The sequence below is a fragment of the Taurulus bubalis genome, assembly GCF_910589615.1.
Source record: "Taurulus bubalis genome assembly, chromosome: 17".
Taxonomy (NCBI): Eukaryota; Metazoa; Chordata; class Actinopteri; order Perciformes; family Cottidae; genus Taurulus; species Taurulus bubalis.
In genome coordinates, this window is record NC_136605.1 from 16,988,288 (window position 1) to 17,008,277 (window position 19,990).

General features: G+C 42.5%; 1 protein-coding gene across 1 annotated transcript in view; it reads right to left on the bottom strand.

Annotated features, from left to right (window-relative positions):
* Positions 1-10,244: 10,244 nt before the first annotated feature.
* mgat5b (alpha-1,6-mannosylglycoprotein 6-beta-N-acetylglucosaminyltransferase B) overlaps positions 10,245-19,990 on the bottom strand; it is a gene marked incomplete at both ends in the record, with an annotated part of 48,679 nt that continues 38,933 nt past the window's right edge. Inside the window, 6 exons of the mRNA XM_079232847.1 lie at positions 10,245-10,443; positions 11,376-11,641; positions 16,091-16,165; positions 18,639-18,755; positions 18,876-19,022; positions 19,133-19,288. Coding sequence (XP_079088973.1) covers positions 10,245-10,443; positions 11,376-11,641; positions 16,091-16,165; positions 18,639-18,755; positions 18,876-19,022; positions 19,133-19,288 — 960 coding nt within the window. The remainder of the gene's footprint in view (positions 10,444-11,375; positions 11,642-16,090; positions 16,166-18,638; positions 18,756-18,875; positions 19,023-19,132; positions 19,289-19,990) is intronic.

A 19,990-nucleotide genomic window follows, 5' to 3' on the forward strand; every position in this document is an offset into this window, starting at 1 on the left:
GGAAATGATGTAGTGATTAACTGAGATGAACTTGTTTTGTATTAACTGTGTAGCAACTGGAAGGCATTGCCTCTCTAAAGGCTTTATTCTCTTTTCATACCCTGTCATTTTCAGTAAAGATATCCCCATGCAGAATATTGCATAAGACACCCAGATATATTCTGTATCAACATTTATTCTTCCGTGTGAACAGACTTCAGAGTGTGTGGGAGAAGATACAATGCAGTGTTCTGCTTTCGGCTGCTGAGTATCTCCGCATACGTCGCGCTTCACAGATGTTAAAAAGAGGAGAGCCAAACAGGAACCCTCCGGCGTGAAGAAAGTCAAGGATTTTCAGTTTTTTTGTGTAAAGCCACACTATGTTGCCAGAGGTAAATCTGTGTCACATGACAGAGGTAACATGTGATGAGTCAGCCCGGCGGCTCAAATTAGATCAATTAAAGCTGATCAAAGTGGGAGGTTATAGCATGGAGACGTGACAGAAACATGCCACTCTGATTTATTTGTTTACCCTGATGCCATCGGAGCACCAAGCTCTGGTCACACAGCCCTTAATCACACACTTCTACTCACACAGCTGCTTCATTGTAGTGTCATTACGACGATCCAACACCTCAGGAAACCATTCTATTGTGCATGTGGCTTTAGTGATTGGAATAAGCATCTCCTGCAGCTCCATTTGTTCGGTTTCTCAAAATAGCTGATATACCATGAAGATTGTTCCATACAGAGACAACAAGCAAGATAATTGTGTCTCTCTTAAATAATTGCTGATAGAAAACAAAGTAACTGTCAGGAGAAACAATGAGGGAGATCCAAAGTTCCTTGTGAGGCGTCTATGTTGCGACTGATTAATTTGGAGAGATCAATCAATCACACATAGGTCGACTGACTCGCCAGCAAAGCATCGCTTAGCATTATGAAACCCTGAGTTGAGTCATGGTTTTAATCCACAGCAACAAACAGGAAGTCACAGGAATTGATTCACCAAGCGTTGAATCATTTATCAAACATCATCTTTCGCCGGCTAACAGTGAAGCCGAGGTACTCGTCAGAAGCATTTCGGGGAGATAGAGCATCTTTAATAATTGCTAAACAGCTCAATCACTTACCACAAAGGATGTGCGTGTTTTGGCACGAGGCCATTTGCGGCTGAAGGGACGTCATCTGTGATCTTGTCCTTCGCAAAACAAGCCGGGCTAAGATCACAAATTTCCAATTTCATAAATACTCCAGGTGAACGCAGAGGTATACAATAAAAAACCCTCATGTGTATTCACATTCATTATCAGAGGTGAATGAGAGCTGAAACATTTCAATGAGGACACATGAGTCACTCAAGCTTTACTTGTAGTTTATCAGTAAACTGAAAAGATTCTCCTGATTTCAGCTTGTTATCCAGGAACGTCCTTTATGTTTGCAGAAAGGCCGATGAAAGGAATGCTGGATGAGAAATACATGTCACTCATTCACTCATTGGCTCCGATGACAGAGGCTAAAGCTTTTCATTGCCCAAAGGTATTTTTGACCAATGTGACCCTTTAAGTAGCATTCGCACACTGTTACCTCACTATTCTATAGCTGCAGGGACACACTATGAGTTGTAATGCTGATACAGCAGTTTCTTAACCCTGTCTCTCTCTCTCTGATCTGATTCGGCAGCCTTTACACCTCCTGCATCCGTCCATAGTTCACTGAATAACTCATAAGAACATGCAGCATGCTGGCTGTAAAGCTGCATGATACTTTTGATCTCTCCAAAAACTTTTACATCAAGGTCCTAACAACTTGATTCAAGATCAACATGTTTTCCTATGATTCCCATTTGAGACCTCTTGCCTTTTACTGTATATCCTTCATATAACGTTTGTAGAAGACCACTTTGAAGTTGCCCAGAGATACCCTAATAAAAGCTGTCATGTACACACGCTGCCTTTTCTCTTTCCAGACTCTTGAGAACCAGCCATGAGCCTTTAATCCAGGTGCCTTGATTCTTTATTCTACTTTTCAATCATTTGTTTCTTCATCTTTTTCTCTGCAGGTAGACTTTTTCCTCTTCTCTCCCATCTCTATCACTCCTATTACAGCTTGACAGTCCACTCAGACAGCTGGGTTACAGGGCGGATGGACTGTCTATAAGGGATGAGGATCTCTCTCTCCAACCTGCCTCCCTTGACACTCTCAGCCTTCCTTATTTGTCAGGACTGAAGGTTTATATGGTCACCAAGCCTCTCAGATCTACCCGGAAGCTGAGCCAACCCACCTCTTATGTCACGAAGCTGCCACACAGGACTGTGGAGGATTAGTTCATATACGTCTAGAGTGCTACACACTCCGCTCTATAGATTCAGTAATGGAGTGGTCTTTGCAAGTGCACAGAGGCTGACAGTGAGACAGTCTGGGTTTCTGTTGCTGGAGCTGCCAGCTGGCGGAGGGATCCGTGACTCAGTGAGAGAGAATGACTGTGGAGTAGCCTCTTGACTTCTCATTGTGCTCTACACTGCCACTCAGGACATGCATTACTGAGCAAATGCATACAGATGTGTCTCATGTGAAATGGGTCCTTTTAATGAAAGAGGACGGAATATCCAGCAGAATGAGACACTGCCTGGAGGCCTCTGTCAGCAGGAAAATGAAAATGTCACAAGTATGAACCTGCAGCCATATGAAAAAGTATTTCCCAGGACTTTTGACTGTCCTCTGACTACTGGACAACTGGGATTTAAGTGCAATCACCACAGAATATATTCCCACAAAAAGACACCCTAGCCTGCTTTCCAGACTAGCTTTACTCTTGCTGAAATGTATACATTTTAAGACAATACACTTCACTCACTGCCTTCAAAAAACATGTTGTTTCTCCTACATACTGCAGTTGCCCTTACAAAGTAAATACTGCATGCAGAAGGCATTCATTTGGAACATACTGCTTCCTCAAAACTTTGTACCTTGAACTTTGACCCTTGTGCTCATTTATCCGTGAGGAAGAGGATTGTGGGTCAAAATAGCCAGCAAAGCATCCTGGCTTGCAATCTGCAAAATGCAACCCGATGTAGAAGGGCATCTTTTGGCATACTGCAATTGACACACTCTGTATTGAGATATACAACATATGTTTCTGGTCTACTATAGCATGTTAGTATGGGTATTGAACCCATACTAACTTATGAGTTCTTATGAGTTCTGGCTTATTCCAGATCCCATAAAGATTGAAAATGGGAAGACATCCCCGAAAGCTCACTGTTTTTCATATTATATGATGTTGGTTAAATCCAAACAAAAAGCCGTAAACCACAAAGTGGCCGTACCCAGCCAAGAATTAATCCTTCACATATCCAACCAACTGGCTGCTGGCTGTAGACTTATATATATATATATTAAAAAAAAATCAATAACAGAGTGATATACATTTTATTATCTAACTTCATTTGTTTTACTACTTGGAAGCGGAAACAAGTTGTGGACACAGCATTATATATATATATATATATACTCATCTGATTATATATTAATCTGATAAGCAGTTACAGAGCAACATGATCATTAATTTGGAGTCTTTGGAGTCGTGTTTCTGGCTGACGTTCACTCTGCTTTGAGCGTGTATTGAATCAAGTATACTGCAAGTGTAGATTGGTTTCTATCAGAAAACGAGAAGCTGAAAAATCAACATGGACCTTTGTGATTCAAAATGTTTGCAACATAATTGCGCTGCCCATTCAATATACCTGAGTTGTGAAACTGCGTTTCAGTGAAAATGAAGCAGTGCTCACTGCTGGACCAGAGCGCCTCATCATGCAGCAGCAGAGCTCTCTGGACGTGGACAGCAGTAGTATTACCTAAGGAGCCGCATACACATCCAATCCTGCAGAAACAGGCACACAGACCTCGAGCAATTTTCCATTTCACTTATTCATGTTGTCAAGTGCAAACAAAATATTGACTGTTTGCCGCCAAACCTGGAGAACGCAGCAAAGACGAGTGAAACAAATCCAATTTTCAAACCAGCCAATTAATCTACGTAATGGGCAAGAATGCAACTACAATAAAGGGAGTTCACGGTCTTTAACAACTGTTGAACTTTACATTCTTGTTTTCATTCACATGTGATCAAGTAGCTGAGAGCAGGGAGAGATGAAGGAGGAGGAGGAGGAGGAGGAGGAGGAGGAGGGAAAAACAAGATTGGAGACAAAAACAGATGATCAGTGTCTTCTTAGAATTTCTGAGGCATCATAGATTTGTTCATGACTGCACAGCTTTATTGTTAAACTCCAAAACACCATTATAACTAATACAACTACAATATGTATCTGCACATCACTGACCTGCTGCACCACAGTTTATATTGAATGGTCATTCAATCTGACTGATATGTCTTCTACTCTGCAGCTCTTTGGTCATAACAGGTGCACTCCATTAAGTGCTTTTCAGAAACCTATTATTATGGAGAAAGGCCTCAGCATACAGGACACACACACACACAGAGCGGAGCAAAGAGTCATTATGTGCGATGCATTTATCTTTGTGGGAGGCAGCAGAGAGGCAGCTAGTCTCCACTCTAAAGAGTCAGAGAGAGAAGTGAAAAGAAAGAAGAATCAAATACACAGAAGTCATGTAAAGAATGGGTGATTGGTCAAGGCGAAGGTTTCAGCATCGGGGAATAGATAAATAATAATACTAATCTTGAGGACATGAGGTGAGGATTAAGAGGAGAAAGAAGAACCGGGATAGACTGAGAGACGAGAAAAAACAAGAGTAAAAAAGTAGGTAATCGGACAGGGCTCAGGTGAGGAGGTGAGTGTGAGGCAGGAGGGATGAAGACGCCTGCTGTGTGTGGAGAAAGGTGATTAATAGAGGCCTGTTTGACCTCTCTTTTCAGAAAAGGTGGCCTGCCATGCCATGAATCACACTGTGTCATGGCCACCACCTAATTCACAAGTGAACAAAAACCTCCCTTCACTGTGAGAGTTGCTGTGTCGCAGCTCTGAAAGCGCCCACACACAAGCCTCGTCATGGCCAAGACATTATAGATGATATATATACAACCCATGCTGGGTAATTATGTGAATATGTTCAAGGATACATCTGTTACACCTGTTACATGCTGTTTTTGTACCATCATTTCTATGTTTGAGAACTTGGGAGAATTGCTCCAACACAGGCTTTTTAACCAATACAATTAAAAAAGAGCAATCTAAAACTACTTTTAAGGAGGTGAAACCACAGACCGTATACAAGACGTGGACATAGTCACAGTGATGTCGTTTTGAAGCCTTGATGGTGACCTTTTGACCGTCACCATCTTGCTATTGTGGATGTTTTTTGCACATTTTTGAGCGCTTTCTATTGACTGATGAAGTAAAAACACGCTGTGAAAGGGTTAAAGTTGTCAGACAAAAACACAGACAAACTCCCACACCGGACATTGCCGCGTTAGTGAGACAGCTTTATCATCTAATTCACTCTGAACGGGGATATAAGTTATGAAATGAACATCATGCTGTATTGAAGAAGACTTGAAACGAGCAAGAACCGAGACCATAAACCTGTGTCTACAATGTTTACTGAGGGAATAAATCAACTGAGAAGAAGGTCATTTTCTGACTTACTACAAGTACATATATACATTGGTCTTTAATCCGAGAAGGATGTTTACAAGAACTGTGTGTATTTTACAGATTGCTTTATGTTCTCTTCCACATCCTTCTTATTACATGGATGCTATAAAGTGTTTACTTCAACCATAGAGGCCTACTGATGATGTGGCTGTGGAGATACTGTATTCTTCTTGTGGCTCTTTCTAACTATTGGAGTTATATTGTTATCTTTTGGTCAGCAAAGATGTTCCACAACAGATAAACGGCTTCTTCCATATTAAACTTCTCTTCCTCCTCGCGTCACCGTGTTTGCCTGAAATAGTCACCGCTGAGCTTCTGATCCGAGCTCGCAGACGATCCACATGCAGCAGCATATCTGAGGACGAAGTCAACAGGTAGTCAGGACAAAACACCTGCAGCAGGACATTTCATCTGCAGGACGTGAAACCATCACTGTGGAGTTCCTGTGGTATCTAACAGCTTCTTATTCTGCCATTTCCTTCTTGGAGGTGAATTCTAAGTGGTGAAAACCAGATACAGAGGTGAGTTTCTCCTCTCTGTGTCGCTGCATTGTAGGTTTAACTCACAGAAAAAAAAGTGCTGTATTTATATTTCTTCTTAACTCTTAACTTTACAAAGTCTTAGTTCAGCACCTAAATTCCCACCATGAAAGCCGCGAACGAGTCAAAGCCTTCCTGACTGCAGCTAGCACACATATATTCTTTTTCCTTCGGCGTTTGCGAGAAAGTTCAATATTCGTTCAGAGATTATGAATTGCAGAGGCGAAATGGGCATATTGTGAAATGGTCCTTACTATCAGTCAAAGAGACACTAGCACCATCATTAGATGAACATTCTGACTGTCTTTTGAGGATGTCTCATTAAAATCCTCTTATCTTAGCGCAGGGTTTCAGCTCCAGTGGAGCAGCAGCTCCCACGATAACGACTTCAGTGACATTGCATTGTTTCTGTGCATAAATATAATAACGCCCATCTGTAAAGGTGATTTAATGGAGATTCAACTTCACTTCGTGGTTTCATTTATGAGGCCAAGACGCATGCACATGAAGTAACATGATAGTTGTGACTCATTATGTCACTGTCATGCAGAGTTTCTTGTTTGAATAAATTGTCCATGTGCTAAATATTTGACATTCCTCCTCTTTTGTTCGTCTTTGGAGAATTAATTATTTGGAAAGTCTGTTCGCTGAATGTCAATATATTGAAATCTCAGAAAATAATGACTGTACATTGTGAGTGGGCGACTGGAGCAACATTAAACCGTACCTGTTCGGGGAGCAACGGTAGTTTACTGACATCTCTTTGTAAGAGAAATGTTTCCAACCTTGTCTCATTAGGCCTATATATCTCTTTATATCTTGGGTTCCAAATGTACCTTTTACTATGTGACGTGCGGTAACTGGACCCCATGCTGTGAGGTTTGAAATGAGTCCTATTGTTCTCTTTGGTGCTAAATCTACTGGATTAAATCCAACAGTCTTTAGTCATTAAAACCTTGCTGCAGTTTCCTGTAGGCCTCAAGTTATATTCATCTTTTCCCCGCCTCGTCTTTAAAATACTTATTTTCAAGTCTAGTTCAACACTCACATTCCAATTTGTGCGTTGACACAGTTTTCATCTCGTACTAAAAGCATTGTAGAGTAAGAGATAAGGAACAAACTCCAGTCTCACTCTGTGCTGAGGATCATTCTCAGGATCGGCTGAAGCTGAGAGGAGGCCTCAGCGCTGAGTGAGACGGATCACACAGGTGTTTCCTCTTTGTGTTACCGTGTTTCCTCTTTGTGTTACCGTCTTTCCTCTTTGTGTTACCGTCTTTCCTCTTTGTGTTACCGTGTTTCCTCTTCGTGGTACCGTGTTTCCTCTTCGTGGTACCGTGTTTCCTCTTCGTGTTACCGCGTTTCCTCTTTGTGTTACCGTGTTTCCTCTTTGTGTTACCGTGTTTCCTCTTTGTGTTACCGTGTTTCCTCTTCGTGTTACCGTGTTTCCTCTTTGTGTTACCGTGTTTCCTCTTTGTGTTACCGTGTTTCCTCTTTGTGTTACTATGTTTCCTCTTTGTGTTACCGTGTTTCCTCTTCGTGTTACCGTGTTTCCTATTTGTGGTACCGTGTTTCCTCTTCGTGTTACCGTGTTTCCTCTTTGTGTTACTATGTTTCCTCTTTGTGTTACCGTGTTTCCTCTTCGTGTTACCGTGTTTCCTCTTTGTGTTACTATGTTTCCTCTTTGTGTTACCGTGTTTCCTCTTTGTGGTACCGTGTTTCCTCTTTGTGTTACCGTGTTTCCTCTTTGTGTTACCGTGTTTCCTCTTTGTGTTACCGTGTTTCCTCTTCGTGGTACCGTGCTTCCTCTTTGTGTTACCGTGTTTCCTCTTCGTGGTACCGTGTTTCCTCTTTGTGTTACCGTGTTTCCTCTTCATGTTACCGTCCCCCTGCAGCTTAACGTAAACGACTCCTTTTAGCTCTGCTTTAAAATGAATTTGCACCGAATGAGGATTTGGGTGTTTACATGGATGTGAATAACCTGTTAATGAGGATTATCCCGATTATTATCACACAGGATATGATGCCAACAGAGAAATCGGATGACTCATATCCTGAGGATAAATGACATGATGATACCAGCAACCCAGTGACCGATAACTGCGCTCTATTCGCCCCAGCACTGGGACGTTTACGAGAACAAACCAGAGAGCAACGGGACATTTTCAAACACTCCACTGTATTTACTACCATTTGACAACTTAACCACTAATATCATATAGACTGATTGCCAAAAGATCTTACACCAACTGAGCTATTCCTGGAAATTATATTTCTGTCCTCCACACCGCTATCCGTCACGACAAACTAGGAATAATGGCAAGACTGCTACTTACAGAGTGAACGACTGATGATCTGAGTCAACACAAACACACAAGGGAAGGTGACACTAATCAGGGCGGGGCAGACAATCAAAAGGCTGGAAGGCACAAAGACAGGAAGTAGAACAAGAAAAGACGCAAGAGGCGAGGGCTTTCAAACTAAAACAAGAAACAAAGTATATCAAACACCCGAGGACCACGACACTTATGAGCATGGGAACATTGCAGATTTTCAACCTTATCTTTGTCCCAGTTTGGTAAATAGTGTGAAACACACATCTGCTGTTGTTCTCCCTGTCTTTGGGACACAGCTGCAGAATCTGTTGTTCTTCCTGCCGCCAGCGCCCCAATTTCACATGACAGTGACATAGTTGGTGGTATAAGGACCTACAGACTATTTCAGCTTGGACAACAGGGTTGTGCTGCGAAATGCAGTTTGAAGTCAGAAAAATACAACATCAAAAACAAAGAAAGGCTTTGAATGGGGTGGGTTTTGTCTTTTAGTATCCCAGGGGCTCTTCTAATATCTCAGACGCTCGCTAGATCGGTACCAATGATGTTCTGGGTCGTACACACAGCCCATAACAGTTTGGGATGGTTCCAGTTTCCAATATGGCTCGTCTTTAAAAGTTAACAAGAACGGGAACAGAACTTATGCCTTCTTAAGCTTTGAAATACAGCTGTTTATGATTCAATGATCGGCAAGACTGGACCAACCAGATTGGATGATGCAAATTCTTAGTCAGAGACATGCAAAGTGCTGCCTGTGTCAGCGGGGTAAGAAATGAAGATCCAAAGTCTCCCCAGGCCATTCCTGCCGAAAGAGGAGATGACAGGTATGCACACTTGGCAAGCAATATTCCTCTGTTTCACCCTCTGCATGCACTACCAATCAAGTTAGACCCTGTAAGACTTGACAAAGGTGCTGTGCATGGGATAGAGGACACCTTGAGGCAAAACAAGGCATAATATTAACGGAGGCTCCGGTTCAACAACACAAACTGACACAGAGCTGTGAGAGATGAACCGGAGCAGCTACTGGAGACGAGGCGGTAGAAGCCGGATCCCACGAAAAAACACTTGAGTGTTTCCTATGCGAGGCTCAAGGAGCTGGGAGAAGTATGTAATGCAAGATTAACTGAATGCTCAAGAACTGCTTGCAAAGATTGATGATATCTCATAATTATGAATTCATCTTCTTTAAAAGAAACCATAATTATATATAATTTCCACCCGTATCAATTTCTCTTTGCCTGTATTTTAATAAACAACACTTATGTACAAATATATTCATTACAGGACATGTAAAATACATCTCAACATGGTGTAAATGGCTTTGGGTAAATCTAGTACAAATATCCAAACTCCACTATGATACTAGGTATTCACACAACACTGAGTAAATACACTTGTGAATTTCAAGCATTTGCAATATTTTTTCTTTTTGAGTCAAAGCTTTCCGTTTGATTGTTCATGGTTTCTCTACTAATCTAACTGATCCATCAAATGAGACATTTCCCCATGACTTTAATTAAGACTGTGGTCCTAATGCAGCCATGTAAACCTTCAAACTGAGGCTTCAAACCAACCACATTCAAAGTACAATCATGCAGCTCCCTGAGAGGTTATACCATCTTACAATTTTGGCAGCCAGGCCTTGGTCAGAGGTAAAGGAGTAGCGTTTATGTAGTACACCATTTCACCGTAGACTCTCCTTTTCCAAGAGATCTCGCCGAGTGTTAGAAAAGAGTCTCCACCCACAGATCCTCTAGTCATAGGCAGTCTCTGCACAGGGCCACCTGGCCGGTGCGATAGTCTCTGCAGGGGCAGAGGCGCTGGTATTTGGCGCTGGATCCGGCACAGCTGAACAGCAGCGGATCCTGCTGCAGGCCACATTCAGCGTGCTCGGCTGAGAAGGCCGGGAAGAGGTGGTTCATCTCCAACTCCACTCCGTCACACTGGAGGTCCAGCCTGCAAACAAAGACAGAAGAGGAGGACCCAGATTAGGATGCAACCATATAGACTTTGAAAGGTTAGCGTTATTATTCTACTACATCCCATTAATATAATTAATATTAATGGTACAGTGCTGCCTCTTCAACCTCAAAGAACGAAGGGAGATATGACAGGAAAAGGGTGAGCTGCTGTTTTCCTTACTTGCATAATTCTGAAACTCAAAGTGCCAATGAGTCATGGCACTGTGGAAAGGGAAAGTTACTTAGACCTAGATCTATTATTATCCTAGATCTATTATTTTGCAGAAGGAGCGATTCAAGAAGTCCAGAATTAATCAAGAATTAATCAATAGTGTGAATGGTGCATTGGGCAAGGACACAGTGCAAGATTAATTTTGCATTTGAAGAGGGCCAATGTACTGTATATCACAATCATGGCTATAAAGTTGACTTGAGAATGATGAATGGACTTTTTCACCCTCTCACCCATTCACACACTGACGGCAGGGTGCCATCATACAAACTGCCCATCAGGATTTATTCTATATGCTAAATTCACACACACACACACTCACACACACACACACACACACACACACGGCCCTCGGCAGCAAGTCGGGGTTCCGTATCTCGCCCAAGTACACCTGGGGATCGAACCGCCGATCCTCCGACTAGTGGACAACCCGCTCAACCCACATCCCATGTACATCCAAGTTTTTTTCATGTCATTTAAAACAACTGTTATTGCATTTTCACTAACTTTTCATTTCACCATTTAAAACACATGAACAATGTTGTCGAAAAGTAAACGTTTTAAACTCCGATAAATACTGATTACTTCAAATTGAGAGCAGTGTTATTTTCTATATGCGTTAACATGAGCCAATGAAAAGGTATCTAATCAAAAATTGTTAATTGTTCATCAGTCAACAGTGTCCCTCCTCTTACGCGCTGAAGGCCTCCTTAATGTTGATGAAGCGGTACAAGGCCGGTTCGCAGATTAGCCCCGCCCTCTGGCACGCCGTCACACACGACTGGTCCTCCAGCGAAGCCAAGAGGCGCAGCGCGCTGAGGGGGGGCCAGGACGCGTAGGAGCTCGCGTTGGCGGCCCAGGTTAGGATGCTGGAGTTAGGCAGGAGGAGGAAAGGACCGGGAGCGCCGCCCAGCCAGGACGAGTTCACCGGAGGAAACGGAGCTTCAGGGGAGCAAAAGTCCTGCAGGTGAGAAGACAAAGTGAGCCAGATCCGAAATATGTTCAGTGTTATATTGCAAACACTTTGACCTGTCAGGCAAAATAAAATCTACACTCTGACAAATTATGCATTCAGCTCTGATACACACAGGTCTGGACAGCTGAAAAAAAAAGAACCGTTATGATACGGAGGCGCTTATCAGAGCTGACAAGTCCTCGTCAATCTTCCAGGAAATGATATGAATGCAGTTATGCCACCCAATAACAAATGATGTTTGGAGGCGGAATTAGGCTCCGGTGAGAGGGCTGATTAGATTCCCCCTCCAGCTGGGCTATTCATAAGACCCAGGTAATAACATTTCTCTGACATGTCCCACTGGCCTGCAGACCCGTTTATTAAAACGGGCTCCCGTTGCCCGCAGGCAATAACTAGGCTTCCGATCTCTCCATCTCTGATGCTCTTCCACTCCTAAACACACACACACACACACACACACACACACACACACACACACGCACACACACACACACACACACACACACACACACACCATCAGGAATGTAACGAGGCATGAGAAGGGGCAAGGTTAAGAGACAGGGATGGATAACTGATATCTTTTTTTAATTATTCAAATAGTTTATTTTGTGAGCAAAATAAAACCACAATTCTGAGGTTTTATTTTGTCTGGTATCTATTGACAAAGTACATGTTTATGTGATATCATTTTTAGAATTATAGCGTATTAATACTACGACCATGAGTCATCAAAGTAAGACAATGTCCATTCCTACACATAAGGAACAATAAACATCTGTCGCTTTATTTTTACTCATCAGGTTTCATGTTCATCCAACCAGTGTCTCAGAACTATGGCGTCTAGATGGATCAATCTCCTGCTGTGAGGGTCAGAGGGTCATCATCAAGCTGCACCACAACACAAAAATGGACGGCGCCACGGCCCATCACAACAAATTGTCCTCACTGATTGTTTTTCACCAACATCTCTCGATGTGTGAGTTTGACCTCCACCACTGTGTCTCGAGCTTAATGAGAAAAGTCGATGGAGTGATTTTTCGGTTGAAGCCTTCTCCCCGGCTTCAGGGACACAACACAACAAATGTGTGCAATCATGTAATCATCCAGACAATGTTTACAGGGGAAAAGACTGAGCTGTCATAAGAGTTGATCGTATAAAGGTCAGACGAGGAGGACAGGTAGAAAAAAGAGGGGAAGAATTTGTAAGTGACTTGAGAAGTTAGAAATAAAACTTGAAAGATTGAAAATGTTGGCGGAGAGTGGGAGCCTGGAAATGTACATGCCAGATGGGCAAAGTGTGTGTGTGTGTGTGTGTGTGTGTGTGTGTGTGTGTGTGTGTGTGTCTGACAGCCTGGGAAAAGATGGTGTCAGAGCAGAGGTCACATTCCTTCAACCTGCCACGGCCGGACACCATAGCAACCATCACAGGATGGATGTACCAGAAGACCACAACATCTGTAAAAAGACAGTATAAAGTGTGTGTGTGTGTGTGTGTGTGTGTGTGTGTGTGTGTGTGTGTGTGTGTGTGTGTGTGTGTACATTAACAGGTTATACAGACGCACAGGTAACTCGTATATATGGCCTTAATAAATCAAAACGATCGCTTTCCGAACAAATTTCACATTCAGTAGATGGATTTTGAAATCTGAAAATCATGCTAAAATCACATAGCTGTTTCATAAAATCCTGTAGTTGGTCAACTGACAGCTTTCACACCGGCACAAACAATCCAGACAGTTTGTTTAAACCGAACCAAACAGGTTTCAGTGTAAAAGCTTTCAGTAAAATGCAGAAAAACAAATAATAATTGGATTAATTAAACTTTTTCCGGTGCGTGAAAGGGTGGATCACTAGTCGACTTTTAAGTATGAGTATTATTTTTCTCTTTCATCGTCATCGTCGAGGACCATCGTTGCAAAAAATGAGTCACCGTGCTCGTCTATTGAACTCGCAGCTGCTGCCTCCAAAGAATTTAATAGCCGACCTAGACAGTGTGGCCGCGGAATATATATTGTGGATAAGTAAACAAGAAATCCCTGGAAAATGAACTTCCTGAATAGAAATTCAGTTTATTAGTTGAGTTCAATGGTTCTATGAAAGCTTTAATGGGAAGAGACCTTGCATAAACATCCGTTTGCTGTTTCTCTTCTGAAAGCTCGATCATTTACCCGTCCAACGTTTCTTGGAACTTGTATAAACGTTTGCTTAAATTCTTCCACGCACACGCTGAAACGAATACAGACAACGACACACGTTTGATGAAAAACACAAGCATGAAGGTAAGCAGGGTTCCTAGAGATGAAAAGTGCCTCACAAACACTGTGAGAAAATGCAATGGATTGGCTGAGGAACGAGGACCCAACATGCCAAAGAAAATCTATTTGTCTCTCCTGTCAACAGAGAAGCTGAAAGGCTTCACAGCGAAGACTGAGCCAATGAGCAGAGGTGAACACACCTTTTCTTTGTCTTTATTGGTAGTGCTTCACTAGAGTAGTGTGTTTACTGCCATCAAGACACAGCTCTTGAAATGGGGAGACTGTGGGTGTTTGGAAAAGCTGATGTCTTGTGAGAAGGCTTGACGTTTATTTTCAGGCCTGTTAAAATTCTAGAAATGCACTGAAACCACCATCAAACCGGCTATTTTCACAACTGACAATACCCTTTTAATTATGTTCTGTTACAGTCAAACATGTTATGCAGAAACACTCAACAGATAAGGTTAGATTAAAATGGGAGAACGAATCTGGACATGTCATTTCAGAGGAGGACTGGTCAAATATGTGCTCTGTGCAGTCCACTTCCACCGGCTCGGGTCTCTGGAGGGAATTCTGTTGGCGGAATCTGATTAGATATTGCATAACCCCCAAATTAAAATGTATACAAACAAGTGAGGTAGGAAGGGGTCTATGTTGGAGGAAATGTGGAGAACAGCTGGCAGATCATTTCCATATATTCTGGAGCTGCCCAGCCATACTGGCAGGTGGTAATGCAAGTAATACAAACTGTTTTTGGAGATGGATTTGACTGTTCCTTTTCCACAGTTTATTTGGGCAATATCGCAGATCACCTATTGTTGCAAGACACATATTTGCTAAAGATATTACGAGCAGCCAGCAAAAAAGCTGTAACACGAAAATGGCTGCAGGCCGAGGCTCCAACAGAGACTGACTGGACAGATATTGTAACTGATGTTCAAAATATGGAGAAAATGACTTTCTCGCTGAAGCGACGGTTTGATACATTTTTGAAGTATTGGGAAAAATGGATTGTGTTTGTGTCCTCACAGGATCATCACTGATCTGTTATTGGGTGAATTGACATTTATTTCCATCAGTGTACCATCAGCATAAATGTATAGGTGACCAACTTTTTGTTCCATGTATGTATGTTTGTCTTATTGTATCTTTGTCTCATTAAAAAATAAAGTATATAAAAAAACAAACATGTTATGCAGGTACTATACTATAGTGTGTTTGGATTATACACAGTACAGTTATTACCTGGCTTGTGTTGTTGTGACACTTTCTCTAAACCCCGCTCACCACTCGGGGCCCCGGTGGGTCGGTGGGGCCGATCATGATGAAACAGACGAACGAATGAATCCCTGCTGCTGCTCTGCGCCCAGAGACACAGTGGGGGAAACTGTTTGCTCACTTTTTCTTGCCTCCGCTCTGCAGGTTTTTGTGCCTTTTTCTTCTTTGTTGACAATCAAACTGACCTTTTCCAAGCGTATAAACGCTGCAAGTGGCGGTGACGCCCGGGAGACGGAGCTGAGCCGCGTGCCTGCAGAGAGCTGATGCAGACCTCTGCGTGCTTACGAGACCAGAGCGTATCGGTTGTGTGAGACGTGCGAGTTAAAAAACGTGTCCCGTACACTTGTGACGAGCGGTCAGTCGAGGTTTCAAACATTACAGACACACCTGGCGGAGATCTGCAGTCTACTGAGTGCACCTTTTACAGCATTGTATTTTCAAACTGTCAATTGAAGTTGTCATTACTTTATTTTTTATGTCATAAATATACAAACAAAATGCTTATAGTGATCAATTTTACCGAGACATATCACTATAAGCGGTTTCCACTGCATAAAAGATGTGTACTGTATAAAACACACATTAGACAAACTGCTTACTACTTCTACTACAGTATTTAACCTAAACTCCGTTTGTAGCAATGATTACAATGGTAATTTAGTAACATTATTTATGAACCAAGCTCTTATAGTATCCCCAACACATTAATGCACTGCACTTCCTTTCTTCTAATATAATGAGCCACATTTCATCTGGTTTCTATGTCTGTGTTTTATTCACACTACCAAACTGCAACCAACCTGATCTGCTATGATGCAACAAATGCACCTATACATAATTAATATTGCATCATTATGATTACCCAGCATGCTTGCTGACTTGGTTGAGTTTTGAGACCCACCTGGTTCTGAATGTAGGCGTGAACTCTTTCAAGCATCCCCTCACAGGTGTACTCATACGGCAAGAAGGGCTCCACCTGCAAGCACAGATGTTCACACAGATGAAGAAACAGTGGGGCAGAGTGTGTGTGTGTGTGTGTGTGTGTGTGTGTGTGTGTGTGTGTGTGTGTGTGTGTGTCCACATAAATATGATATCATAATTATAGGAACATTTGATAGTTAATCAAAGCTGACATATTCATTAGCGTGATTGTGAGAGGCTTATATCATAGCACACATTAAAATCAATGACCTAATACATCACAGGTGACAGCTTTGAAAACTGATTTAATTATGTTTGGTGACGACTACATCAATATGTCAAACAATGGATTAAACTGAAAGTCGACCACAGGTCATCTAGTACCGAGGGGGCTGATGCTTTGGTGCATTCTGGGTCCCTCGGGTGTCGCTTTCAGTGTCGCTGTTAAGGCCCGTCACTCACTGTCTGACTCTTTGATGACAGGAGATATATCGTAACTCACGGAGACACCGATCAATGGCTCTAGTGTTGTACGCTAACAGTGTCGTAGAGAACACAGCATTGGTGCTGTAGAGAAATTACTGCAGTTTAATGTCTTTGTATGTAAGAAGGTTTATGATTTCAGTTATTGTGAATATTTCTAGATGCCTTCTGTCATGAGTCTCAGTGCAGGAAGTGATTGTGCAATGAATGTGTCCCATGGCACCTAAAGTGAGATCTCATTGTTTACTATCACGCCACTGAAGCACTCAGGCTTTTAAACTGATAAATGGCTCCTTTTAGTGTTGTGTTCCTTTTAGCGCTCTCTTATTACTTTATTTCATCTGAGTTTAATGAAATGTATCTGGCACTTCATCAGATATTCCGCAATGCAATTTGCCTTTTGGGCATATTTATATAATAGAATCTGAGCGAGAGAGAAATAAATGCTTCATCGAGGGTAATTTGAATTCAGCAGCGGAAAACTTTTTGACATTGCAATTCTTATATCGAAGCTGATTGCATTGCTCTGCCACAAAGAAAATAAATAAATGTGAGCAACATCCATTATTTCTATTATTAACAGGAAACTTCCTCCTCGTTCCTGAGGTGGGTTGTGCTCGGAGCAGCCGTGTCCAGAAAAAGACACGCAAACCCCGCTCGAGGTGTCTCAGTTTAGTGCTTCTTCATCAGCTGCCTGTTGCCTCATCATCATGCACTGTTGCCATGGAGCCATCAGAATATGAGGCAACAGTGTGTCAGACGGTCAAAATATCAACAACAATAACAAACCTACCTGAAGATGTGCTGAATAAAGAACAGCATGTGCTGAATAAAACCATCATGTGCTTTCACTACATATAATATGAGTTAACTAGAAGGCATCTCATTAAACTTAAACCAGACATCCAATATGCTCAACTCCTATTATCCAAGCCAGCTGTTTCCCCCTGTTTCCAATCTCTGTGCTAAACTAAGCTAAGCTAAGAAAAAATAAGATAAACTAAGCTAACCAGCTTCTAGTGACCAATCCATCTCCTCATCTAACTCTCAGTTAGGAGAGGGGAAAAAGCTGGTCTCCCAAAATGTCACTCTTATGGATGCTATATGGGCGGCTGTAGCTCATGAGGAGAGTGGTTGTCCTGAAACTACAAGGTAGTTGGTTCGATCCCTGGTCTCCCCATAGTTAGCATGTGGAAGTGTCCTTGAGCAAGAGGCTGCCCACTGCTCCTTAATGACTGAGGATGGATTAAAATGCAGAGAATAATTTTCCCACTGTGGGACTAATAAGGAATTAAGTATTATTATAATATTTATTGATATTATCTAGACTATGAAAACAATCAACCGCGATTACAAATCATAATTATTTTACAACTGTGTTCATCATTTGTCATCCCGATGATGGAAAATGAAGCAGCTCTTTTTTCTTCTCATTTAATCCTTTACAATTAAGGGAGGACTTGTCCAGTCAGCCTGTGTGATTAGTGTTGTTATTCCTTCCCCTATAAGATCCACCTTTTAAGCACTTACCAGCTCCACAAGTGGTACTTCCTTTCGCCTCGATCAGCAGGACACACAAGGTCTACTTAACAAACATGGCCGGAAGAGGCACACATGCATCTTGGCACTGCGAGAGGCCGCAGCTCGGTGTTGTTCTGGCGACAGATTCAGCACAGCGTGATTGATTATCATGATCTGCTGCGGACAATGCTTTTTGTCTGTTGGTCTGGCCTCTGGAAGGTTGCCATGTAAACCCAGGTGTGGGCGCAGTTTACCTCTTGAGCCGCATAATATCTCAAGCAATTAGCAGCACGGAGAGCGGAGGGCGGGCCGGCGCAGCATTTTGCTGTAATGCAGGAGCCATGATGAAGAGGCCTATTATACGCTGAGGGCTTCAAAAGTGGGTCAAGCCAGACTTTAAAGCGTGCAAGAGCAAATTAATATTATCATTATGCAGCGGTGTACTGTGGTCGACTATAATATTATACGGCCGATATTTTGTTGAATGAGTAGTGCTGATGATAAACACCAACAAATGAACATACATTGATTCTCATGATCTCACGGATGGTCGCATCAAACTCTTCCGAGTTATTGAAGTCGATAGTGATGACATGCGGCCGGCCGATGTACTGCTCTGCATAAGGATGCTGAGAGGACACCTGGGGAGGAATACATGGGATACATTATTCACAATCACAATAAAAAGGAGTGTACTCAATATTTATTTGCTTTTTTTAAGTGCCTTCATCCTCATGTCCAATAAAAACAAGAGCATCTACCTTCCTGGAGGTGGGCTTCCCTCTGAAGAAGTCATGATTGAGAGAGCTGTGAGAAGGATTAAACTTGGGTTGTAGGAAGATGCAGCCATTGGCTATGGCCTCCAGAGGGGCGGGACCTTCGTAGGGGAAGCCAAACCCAATGAACAGCTTGACAGGAAAATAAAGAGGAGGAGGAGATCGTGAGCCGATCCACTGAGCTGTTCATATCCAGGTCAACGCACACACGAAGATCATGAAAGCTTGAGTGATGTTCCCACCTTGGCCTTCCTGAGGAGCTGCTGCAGCTCCTGCTGAGGCAGCAGACCGTGGTTCTTTACAAAGGCAGGCACCTCTGGAGGACGCTGTGTCTCATAGTAGACCGTCCCATGGATCTCCATGTAGCGATGCAGAATGGCCAGGAACTTCTCCTTTCCCTTGGAAACATACAGGCACAAAATGAGCTGAAAACTTAAAAATGGGCACAGTGGAGTTCCTGCTTTATCATTGCAAACACTGCTACAAGGGCGGGACTATTTTTTTGCAGTGCACCAGGTCCCTATTGGTTGGTGTTAGCCTTTTCATTGCTCCCCTTGTGTTTGGGAATATGGTTGCAATGCCAAGACTTTTTCCCTCAGCGTATCAAATGATAATGATGTCTTTGAGCAGATTAGTTGGCAACTTTGCCGTTGCTGTCTTATGTTGCTTTGAAACTCATATCAAAGAGCAGATGTCTATAATTGTCTCTTTCGAACATCTGATGCCAGTTAAGCTTTGTACTTTTGACACTACACACTGTGAAGTTCCCTCGCACAGCACCGACACCGCTATGACCGGCTACATTCATTGAATACATTCATCAGTATTACACACAGCCGCTCTTGAAAGGGCAGAGGGGAAAAGCCCTAAGGTGTTGGGGAGGGCAACAGTATCACCCCAGCCAGAACAATATTGGTTAATGGAAATGAGGCGAGCAGATAAAATGAGCTGAGTCGGCTCTTGTTAGCTCCAACATCATCAATTTGCTAACTGGTAACTGTCCAGTACCTGTGAAGGTGTGAGAGACTTAAATCAATGTATATCTTCTGCGTTGCCCTGTGGAAACAATTTGCTTGAATTATTTCACTGGCGTAAAACTG